The 10,853-nt window shown below is 40.5% G+C and overlaps 1 protein-coding gene across 2 annotated transcripts in view; it reads left to right on the forward strand.

Moving 5' to 3' along the window:
* cd2ap (CD2-associated protein) overlaps window positions 1–10,364 on the forward strand; it is a 28,968-nt gene extending 18,604 nt beyond the window's left edge. The window contains exons 13-20 of one of the 2 annotated variants that reach the window (XR_009131420.1): window positions 62–209; window positions 329–429; window positions 2,572–2,687; window positions 4,012–4,095; window positions 6,977–7,170; window positions 7,261–7,324; window positions 8,843–9,001; window positions 9,111–10,364. Coding sequence is in view for 1 of the 2 variants with exons in the window: in XM_058080011.1 (XP_057935994.1) it covers window positions 62–209; window positions 329–429; window positions 2,572–2,687; window positions 4,012–4,095; window positions 6,977–7,170; window positions 7,261–7,324; window positions 8,843–8,884 (749 nt within the window). In the remaining variant the exon portion in view is untranslated. Of the gene's footprint in view, window positions 1–61; window positions 210–328; window positions 430–2,571; window positions 2,688–4,011; window positions 4,096–6,976; window positions 7,171–7,260; window positions 7,325–8,842 lie in introns of both variants that reach the window. The other variant, XM_058080011.1, reaches the window with a different exon arrangement.
* The last annotated feature ends 489 nt before the right edge of the window (window positions 10,365–10,853 follow it).

A 10,853-nucleotide genomic window follows, 5' to 3' on the forward strand; every position in this document is an offset into this window, starting at 1 on the left:
GGCCTTCCAGTCAATTTCTCCACCATTAACGCCATCTTTCAATGTTTTTTCTCCGTCGCAGTCGACAAGCCGCTGCCAGATCCAAAACCATCCAAGCCTGTGGCGCCACTCCCGCCCAAAAAGCCAGTGCCCCTTCCGGTCAAAGGCAAACAGGCAAACCTCCCACCAAAGAGGCCGGACAAACCTCTCACGCCATCGCCAAATCTCAAGTGAGTCTTCCGTGGGGTCTCTCGGGTTGTCTCCTACCACGACCGCTACTACTAAATGCTTAAATGGTGAAACATTTCCATTCTGTATAAATGCATTCCTCGTTCGTTCTTCGTTTCAGACACAATGGAGAGGTGCCTTCGTCTCGTCCAAAGCCAGACTTGGAGCTATCGCTTCACCCAAAACCCAAACCCTCGGGGGACACAGGAGACAAAGAGTCAAGTATGTATAACTTTATTTGCAACTAGCGGGGATTCATTCAGTCATTCATTTTCTACCGCTTTATCCTCACAAGGGGTGCGAGAGGCGACCAAACCCAAGTATCGATTTTGTCAATTCCTACGCTCCCTGAAAGTACCATCATAGGGTCAGGTGTTAAGATGTGTCATGATTCCACACCCACACCCCACTTAGTTTTTTGTGCACTTATTTTTATTTTCAATAGGCTGATATATTTTCCGAATTCAACATCCCAACTTTTCAGAATTTATGGTAATGGTTTTATTTCATTTGAACATGCATCAGATTACAATTGAATGCATCCCATAATCAGTTCCCAGTTCCACATGTCCGAAAGGAGTAGGAAGAAGCAAAGCTTACTAAATCCTACCCCTCCATCTGGTACTTTTACAATCAGTAACTGTTACATTTGTTCACTTCCTGCTTTCCTAATATAATTTTGAATTAAAAAAAATATATATTTAATGAATTTTTATTTTTTTACTTTTATTTTTAATTTTTTGTCCACCACGGGGTACACCCTGGATTGGTGGCCAGCCAATCACAGGGCACATATAGACAAACAACCATTCACACTCACATTCATACCTATGGACAATTTGGAGTGGCCAATTAACCTAGCATGTTTTTGGAATGTGGGAGGAAACCGGAGTACTCGGAGAAAACCCACGCATGCACGGGGAGAACATGCAAACTCCACACAGAGATGGTCGAGGGTGGAATTGAACCTGGGTCTCCTAGCTGTGAGGTCTGCGTGCTAACCGCTCGAACGCCGTGCAGCCCGTCTATAAAATTAAATAATAAAAAAAAAAATAAAATCCAAAATTTGTTACAACTATCATGATGAAAATGGTAATATTAATGATGATTATAATAATGGTAATAATGATAAATATTATAACAATAATGATGATAACAATACAGTAAACCTCGGATATATCGGACTCGGATATATCGGAAATTCGCTCACAACGGACAGATAAAAAGGAACCAATTTTTCTGTAATGCATTTCCAATAAAAATTCATTGCATATATCGGATTTTTTATAACGGATTTTGCCTATTTCGGACAAAATCTCCAGTCCCGTTCCAATGCATTTACATTAAATTTCCCTCGCATATATCGGATGGCCGCATCGTGGCGCTCCGATTCGCCGAATCGTGACAGGCCGCTATACGACGTCATTCGCAGCGTTTGCAGCGTTGCCTGCGCGTCCAGTTACATTGGAAACATAGTCAAGGAAGTGCCTTTTTATAACGGATAAAATCCGATTTACGCATATACCGGATATAAATCCGATATATGCGTAAAACGGACATTTTCCGGTATACGCATATAACGGATTTCGCTTATATCGGACAAAACCAGTGGGAACAATTGAATCCGATATATCCGAGGTTTACTGTAATAATATTACAATGATAATAATAACAGGGGAAAACAAGACTGTGGCATGAAGATGATTATATCTTGCAAAAAGGGGTAGGCATTTATAAGCTTTTGCTTCAGCCTACTCCTTTTGGGCTTGTGTTTAGATAGTTGAATACAAATGTAAATAATGGAAAGTTATATTTTCATTGATGTAAGAAATGCACTGTAATGTTTCATATATTTGCGCAAATAAAATTAAAAAAACGAAAAAAAAAAAACATGCAATTTCCACACAGAGATGGCCGTGAGTGGAATTGAACTGGGGTCTCCTAGCTGCGAGGCATGCGTGCTAACCACTCGTCCAGGGGGCTAGACAATCCAAATTTCACTGTTATGTATTAGCACCTGCCTCTTCAGGCGCCACTCTGCTAAGACGGAGAGTTATTTAATAGGCTGGTCTGCCTCTTCATGGTGTGGTGATTGTGGCAGCAGCACAAGTGCTAAAAAGTCCACGGCCTCTCGTCTGACACGTCGCCCCCGATGCACGAAAATGCAATCTTTCTCGACAATCACAGCCCATCCTCATTTGAACAAATAAAGCAATTTAGTGCGATGCAAAGTGCTGTTACACAACAGTTGCCAAAGTCACACACGTTTCATTGCCATCCATTTCCTCATGTTCTCCACCTATACAGACGGTACAGGTCAATTATTGATTTTGAATTGACGAGCTGTTCTTACTTTCTCAACAGATCTAATGAGTTTTGATGAGGTGTCGTCGAGCTCGGAAAAGCTCTCTCACCCCACCGTTAACAGACCAAAGATTATCGGCCGGAGGTTGCCTGCCCAATTTGGCGGAGGACAGTCGGTGAGCATCTTCAAGTACATTGTGTGTGTGTGTGTCAGTAGCCACGTTTATGTGAGGAGTTTTTCTCTTTCCGAATGGAATCTTTGCGAATGACCTTCCCGAAAGCAATGGTATACATGGAAAGGAATATTCCAATCGTGTGTCTACATGCGGCGCTATAATCAACCAGAATAGTCAATGGGGCATGCCCAGTAAAACGTAAACATCAACATCACGTGATACCGACTTTTTATTAAGTTTATTAAAAACAGAAAAATGAATAAACTTGCTTTGGTTTCGATTTTCTACAAGAAAAGCTCTGATAGAACATTCCACTGTTCTCAAATATCTTAATTTTTATTTTTCTGCACAAAATAAGATGAAAAATAAATAAATCAAGAATAAAGAAAATCAATCAATCAGTAATAAATAAATATAATAATAATAATAATAAAAAAACGGCAAATAATAAAAAGAAACCACATATAATTGGTGGGTAGACAAATAATTTTTTTTCAGATTAAAATGAACAAAGCATTATTAGAGCCCTGTAGACATGACAAAACACGACTATAGTCACATTTATACTCTTTTTATTTACAACATATTGCGCAACTGCAGGGTCTTGAGACACATGCTAACTCGCAAACTAGAGAGCTAGCGACCTAAACGGTAGCCTTCAAGTTATTTCCTTTAAACTTAAATAGCCAAAAACTTCCACACGGATAGGGAGGATAACTATTAACAGTTATTTAACCTTTAACATGAACATTAATCAAACGTAATAATTTTTTCTGGGTACATGATACCATACAGCATCCATATCAAACTTGCGCGGGCCGCACTAACATTAAACTTTCATATCAAGGCGCGGGCCTCAAATTAGTGTCCTGCGGGCCACATTTGAGCAAATAACCCGAATGGAATTGGAATATTTGGGTCCATGTATACGTGGCTAATGACAACAACATAGCCGATGCTCATTGTGTAGTTGTATTTTATTGTGTGAAATCAGTATTAGTTACCACTGGAAGAAGATTTGGAATGTTGAATGACAGTGTTGGCGATAGACTTATTCAGTCATTGATCGTCAATGACTTCCACTCTGTGGCCCCCTGTGAACCACCCGCTCAATGGCAGCCAACTTTCAGTCATCTGTCATTCAGAGCACATAATTGTGTCTAGACTAGATTCGTCACTTCAGTTTTTTAGACCGCCGACGTCTCGGCCAGCCTTTTATCACTGTCGTTTGACGTTTCAGTTGCGTCTGCTGCCACTTTGGACGTAAACCCCCACTGATTAAACAGAGAATGAGACGTATAATAAAAGCAATCTTCCTCTGCAGCCCAACAAGGATGTCGTTGCGGAGAAATCCTTCAAGATGGATGAGGAAGACTCCGCCAAACTAAAGCCCGCGGAATCCAGGAAGGTAATATTGATCGCAGCTCCTACTTTTAATGACTACAAATACTACAAATTCCTCTCTTTGCACAACAAAGTTTTTTTTTTTTAATCAACAAATTTGGCCACCAGTCCAGGGTGTACCCCGCCTCTCGCCCGAAGACAGCTGGGATAGGCTCCAGCATACCCGGCAACCCTCATGAGGATAAGCAGTAGAAAATGAATGAATGAATTTTAGGGCCCTCTAGACATGAAGTAACACCCCTATAGTGAACTTTATACTCATATTACCCAATATAGTTGACATAATAAGAGAAAATAAGATGTTCTTACGCTGCATGGTGTACGAGTGATTAGCGCGAGGGCCTCACAGCTAGGAGACCCGAGTTCGATTCCACCCTTGGCTATCTCTGTGTGGAGTTTGCATGTGGAGTTTCCCGTGCATGCGTGGGTTTTCTCCGGGTACTCCGGTTTCCTCCCACATTCCAAAAACATGCTAGGTTAATTAGCCGCTCCAAATTGTCCATAGGTATGAATGTGAGTGTGAATGGTTGTTTGTCTATATGTGCCCTGTGATTGGCTGGCCACCAGTCCAGGGTGTCTTCCGCCACTCGCCCGAAGACAACTGGGATAGGCTCCAGCAACCCCCGACCCTCTTGAGGGAAAGCGGTAGAAAATGAATGAATGTATCTGTAAGGACATAGCCTGAGGTCACCTTCATGCAAGTTCCTCTTCCCGAGGAACAACTTCTGTCCTGTTTAAAGTCCTAACTGTCGTGGTGGAACCTCTCAGATGAGTTCTTTCCAGACTCTTTTCATGCCTCGTTGTCACCAGCCGCCGGCCAGTCCACTTTGCAGTTATTTCCTGACAGTGAAGCGACCATCATGTACTCTTTCATACCCCTTTCGTCACACTCGCACGACTCCTGAAATGGATGCATCTTCTGGTGACAGATGCTCCCTTAAAGGTGATAAAAGGATGGGAGCAGCTGGAGTTTCTTCCGGCATGGCCCGTTGGGCGGGTGTCAGGTCTAGTTTGGTTAACTTGTTTTGTCAAATTCTGACATTGCGGTTGGGAAAAGGCTGTGAAGTTAGAACTGGGGTGTCCAAAGTGAGGCCCGGGGCATATTTTGTACGGCGAGCTGAGACCTACGAAGTCTGAAGAGTTTTGCTGTATTGTTAAATCAATGTTATGTTATATATCACCTCGCACTTCGGTACGTGACAAAAAATAAAATAAAATTAAAAGTGTTAAACAACACTGGACTTTTGAGCTTTTGGTTAACATCACATAGCCTGCAGCCATACTTGCTAACACGGCGACAAGTCCCAATTAACACATACGGCTTCCTGGAACAATTAGGCGCATACAATTTGATGCATCACAATTACAAGCCGCTTTGGTTCCAGCCTTTTCCCAATTCACTCCCAATTACACCAATAAATGTTAGTTTAATTTCTATTCACATGACTGTATGTATTTCTAGCATGGTGGTTGATGTCACAGGAGACTTAAGAGTTCCGCCCCGCGGGCTGGCATGTTGGTAGTAAGATGCTATCTCTTACAGATTGGTCACGGTCAACCATAACTAATTGCACTTGCTTATTTAGTCGGGGGGGGTTCCACACCACACCACACCACACCACCTGACTGTAGCGTAGAAGCATCAACACGGGGTAAATGTAACCCTCTACAATATAACATTGTTTTTCCTTCACACACACACTTGTGAATCATTTATCATTACCGCATGCTGCATTGATCGTACTTGTCCCCTGAAAGCATCACAGTAAGTTTTTCACATGTACTGTGCATTCATTTCAGTTTAAGATCGTATCAAGAATGCGATCACAATCACACGCAGTACTTCTATTACTGCATATCAGGATCGGGTGGTATTTTCATGTAATCTGATATAATATAATTTTGAGGTAGTTCACAGTACCTCATAAAATTTTGAAAATTATAATTAAAAAGTTTTTTTATACTGCTTCACACTCGTTTAATTGGTCTTTGTCTTTGAATTGAACCCCTGAAATCAAATACATTTTACATAATAAAATGTGGAAATTTGGGCTAATAACTATAAAAGCAATCTTAACTCGCTAAATGTACTGCAAAAAAGGTCAGTAAGGATAATTCATAATGCCGCCTACAGAGAACATACTAACTCCTTATTTTCTAAAATCACAAATACTTCAACTCGCTGATTATAGTTCATCTTCAAACTGCTAAAATAATGCATAAGGATAAAAAATAACCAATTAGCTAAAAATGTCATCCAATACTTCTCTACAAGAGAGGAGAAATATGATCTCAGGGAAGAAGTACATTTGAAAGACTTCTATGCTAGGACTACGTTATGCTAGCCATAGCATTTCAGTATGTGGAATCAAACTATGGAATGGATTGAGTAAGGAAATCAAACAATGCACAACGATGAGCCAATTCAAGAAACAATACAAGCAGTTGATGTTTGCTAAATATGTGCTATATATATCACTATATTGACACTTACTATGGTACCCATTATGTTATTGGATGCTCATATCACCTTGTACTTCGGTACGTGACAAAAAATAAAAAATAAAATAAAACTAAAAAAAAATGAAAATTCATAAAATATATTATTTTTAATTAAAAAATTATATTAGGAAAGTAGGAGGTGAACAAATGTAACAGTTACTGATTGTAAAAGTACCAGATGGAGGGGTAGGATTTAATAAGCTTTGCTTCTTCCTACTCCTTTTGGACATGTGGAACTGGGAACTGATTATGTGATGCATTCAATTGTAATCTGATGCATGTTCAAATGAAATAACACCATTACATTACAATATTGAAATTTTGGTTTTCTGTGTTAGTGTCTCTGTTTCTCAACCCACCCCTCCCCACTTTTCTCTTCACAGCCTTCCACACATCTCTCCCCTTCGCCGTCATTCCATAAGCCCAACGTTGAGTCCAAACCCAGCCCATCATCCTCCACCTTAAATTCGGACAGCGGTGCTCCGGGAAAAGAGGATCCAAAATCCCAGATGGAAGATCTTCGGAGCCAGATGAAGGACCTGCTGTTGTCAGTGGAGCTGTTCAAGGCCCAGCAAATGTAAAATACACCGTTTCATAACCTTGAACACTTTTGGAATGTGTAAAATCTCATGCACATTCACCCATGGATGTTTGTGCGTGTTTCTAGGAAAGAGATAGCAGAGCTGCGTGGGGAGCTGGATGAGGAGAAGCTAAAGCGTCTGGCTCTGCAGGTAATATGTTAGGCCGTCTCCGTGCATCCCTTCAGAATGTAAAGGGACCGTTTTGGATTATTTATGTATTTTTCTAATTGGGTCTTTTATATGTGCGCTTGAACCTCAGGGGTGGTTCTTTCCTTCGATTGTTACATGCGGTCTCCCAGCTCTCTTGTGACCTGTAATTAGTGTTATGACAGTAAGATGTGTACCGCTTCAGTCAGCTGCCACTGATGTCCTTCACGGAAGGTCCCCTGCGGGCAGTTTCGAGCTTATATGCTGTAAATAGAACCACTTGGGAGCGGAAAATAGTACCGTATAGTCATGCAAGTATTAATAATATTAAATATAGTAATGAACTGGCTGCACAGCGGATGAGTGGTTAGCACGCAGGCCTCACAGCTAAGAGAAACGAGTTCAATTCCACCCTTGGCTATCTCTGTGTGGAGTTTGCATGTTCACGTGTGGATTTTCTCCGGGAACTCCGGTTTCCTCCCACATTCCAAAAACATGCTAGGTTAATTGGCGACTCCAAATTGTCCATAGGTATGAATGTGAGTGTGAATGGTTGTTTGTTTATATGTGCCCTGTGATTGGCTGGCCACCAGACCAGGGTGTACCCCGCCTCTCGACCCAAAGACAGCTGGGATAGGCTCCAGCACCTCCGCGACCCTCGTGAGGAAAAGCGGTAGAAAATGAATGAAGGAATTATAAATTAAATTAAATTTGTAATTAAATTAAATTTTTAATTAAATTAAATTATAAATTACATTAAATTAAAAAAACAAACAAAAATTAAATTATATTAGGAAAGCAGGAAGTGAACAAATGTAGCAGTTGATGTTTGCTAAATACAAGGATGAAGAGTCTTGAACCAGTCACGATGTGCTATATATATTACTATATTGACACTTACTATGGTACCCATTATGGCATTGGATGCTCAGATCACCTCCTACTTCGGTACGTGACAAAAAATAAAAAGTAAAATAAAACTAAAAAAAATAAAAATTCATAAAATATATTTTTTTTCAATTAAAAAATTATATTATGAAAGCAGGAAGTGAACAAATGTAACAGTTACTGATTGTAAAAGTACCAGATGGAGGGGTAGGATTTAATAAGCTTTGCTTCTTCCTACTCCTTTTGGACGTGTGGAACTGGGAACTGATTACGTGATGCATTCAATTGTAATCTGATGCATGTTCAAATGAACTAAAACCAGTACCAGTGTAAAGTAGTCAGAGCACAGTGTTAATCTGCCGTCCTTCAAAAATAACACAACCATTTATATCTTCAACGCTGGCAACACAAGTGAGCACACCCTTATGTTAAACTGTACTAATCCGGCCCAATTAGGCACCCCCCCCCCCCACCCCACCCCCCGGGTCAAGTGTTAGGTGTGAATGGGGAGCTTTCACTTCTCATGCACTCTCTCGCTCCCTCGTACTGGCCACTCGAAGTCCAACATGGCACTCTTGAGCGCACACAGTGTAACCTTGACTCTGCGTGTTGCATCATTGTGTGTCCTTGCAGATGGAGCTCGATAAATTAAAGATGGCCGTCCACTCGACGTGAATATGAGCGCACAAAGCGGAACGCCTCAAGGCGAGGGGCGGGGAGATGACCAGCGGACAGTTGAATGGACAAGAGGGTGCAATCGTTTTTCACATCTATGAAATTAAACTCCCCCTCGTAAGTTTTTTTTTTTTTTTTTTGCACATATATATTTTTGTTTCATGTAATTAAATTACAGATGTATATGATTTTTTTTTTTTTTTTGCCAACACACAAACAAAAACAGAGGCCTTACTTCAAACTGCTGTGCTGCGTCTTCACGCTCTCAAACGCCTCACGGTGGAGGGCCGCTCTCTCAGTACTACTGACTTACTACAAACTTTCATGCTGTTATTTTAAGACGAAACTTTTAAAAAATGTCTGTCATTTCACCCGGCATCTTAACTTTTTTTTTTTTCTTTGCTGCAAAAGGCGTTGCTGCTTTAGCTGTAATTGAAACATTCCGTGCAGCGCCTCCGAGTAAGCTCGACTTGTTTATTTTTTTTTTATACGTGTTTTCTAGCATTCCTATCCAGGGAAACACTACTGTGCCTGTTTAAAAAGTTCGATTAAATGTTGTTCGGGGAAGGAAGTTCTAACATTTTTACCACAATGGTGTCTGAAAGTATCTTTTTGTATTTAGCGTAGCTAGATTTTCAAGCTCTACTGACGTAATTCTCATTGGGAACTTCAAAACGGGAAGATGAATTGCAGCCGTTGCGTTCTAAGAAAGGCAGTCCGGTCTCTCCGAGTCTGGCCACAATCCATCAAATCCTTCATAATGGCCTTCGTCCGCTATTGCATTGTTACGTTTAGAGCAGAAAAAGAAAATGTCGTCTCACTGCCTCGACATTGTTCATCCCTTCATCTCGCTGGAACGTACCAACCAAGGAGTCACGGGGCCAAACCATTGAAGGACAGAAGGCGTAAAATGACTAAAAATGCAAGAAATTTGCATGATGTTAACTTCCGACGATGGAACCCGCGGAAATCCGCCAAGTTTGTCGGCATAAAATTCGAGGGTAATTTTCTCGATGTCGATATGTACCGTGGAATTCGCTTTACATTAGCATGTAAGAACGGCAACAAAAAAAAAACTGCATTAAAACATGCGCACAGTGACTTAGCATAGCAGCACGGGCAAATGCACAAGCGAAGGCTAGTTTTGGCTCCCGATTTTATTTAAATTACCACTTGTATGATTTATACATTTAACGCGTTGACATTGCAGGGAAAATTATCGGAAATTCAAGATCCGCGACAGTCATAGCATAACATAGGGTATCCAAAGGGCAGCCCAGGAGCCATTCACAGCCTCGTAGCAAATTATACATGAAATATTCTTGGAGGTGGGTTTGTAGTTGAAATATTTAATATTTTCGAAGATTGACACAAGTGGTTTTAGCATAATTTTTGTTGCCCCCGATGCTAAAAATTTGGACACCTTTCACGTAACATAAAATGTTTACGCCTGTTTATGTCGATTTTTTTTTTTTTTAATCTCACATTCCAAGTCACATGTTTAACACAACTGGAAGAGAAACGGAAAGTAGCAATAAAAATGAAATTTTTTACTTGTTCGTCGGGGAATTGCTGCGATATTTTACGCCGTTTATAGCGTAAAATCTTTTTTGAAGACAATCCATTTGACCACTCCACGTGCAATCCTTGTCACCTAACTCGTTTTTTTTCAGTGCTTGTTGAATATTTCCTTTAGCTTCGGCTAGCGCTAACCACGTTAGCACACAAACAACACCCTGCTAATCTGCTAATGTGTACGTTCCACATATGCAAGTACTTTATTATTATTATTATCACACATATGTCACCAGTGTCTTAAAAAAAAGTGACTTCCAGGTGGTGTGTGTTGCTAGCATACACTTGTACGCGCACACACACTTTTAAAAATCAATAATAAATTCTGTTTTGTAAATGTGAATGCATTAGCATTGCATGCTATACAATTATTTTGAAGCCTTTGGACAACATG

The sequence above is a fragment of the Doryrhamphus excisus genome, chromosome 1, assembly GCF_030265055.1.
Source record: "Doryrhamphus excisus isolate RoL2022-K1 chromosome 1, RoL_Dexc_1.0, whole genome shotgun sequence".
In the NCBI taxonomy this organism is placed as follows: Eukaryota; Metazoa; Chordata; class Actinopteri; order Syngnathiformes; family Syngnathidae; genus Doryrhamphus; species Doryrhamphus excisus.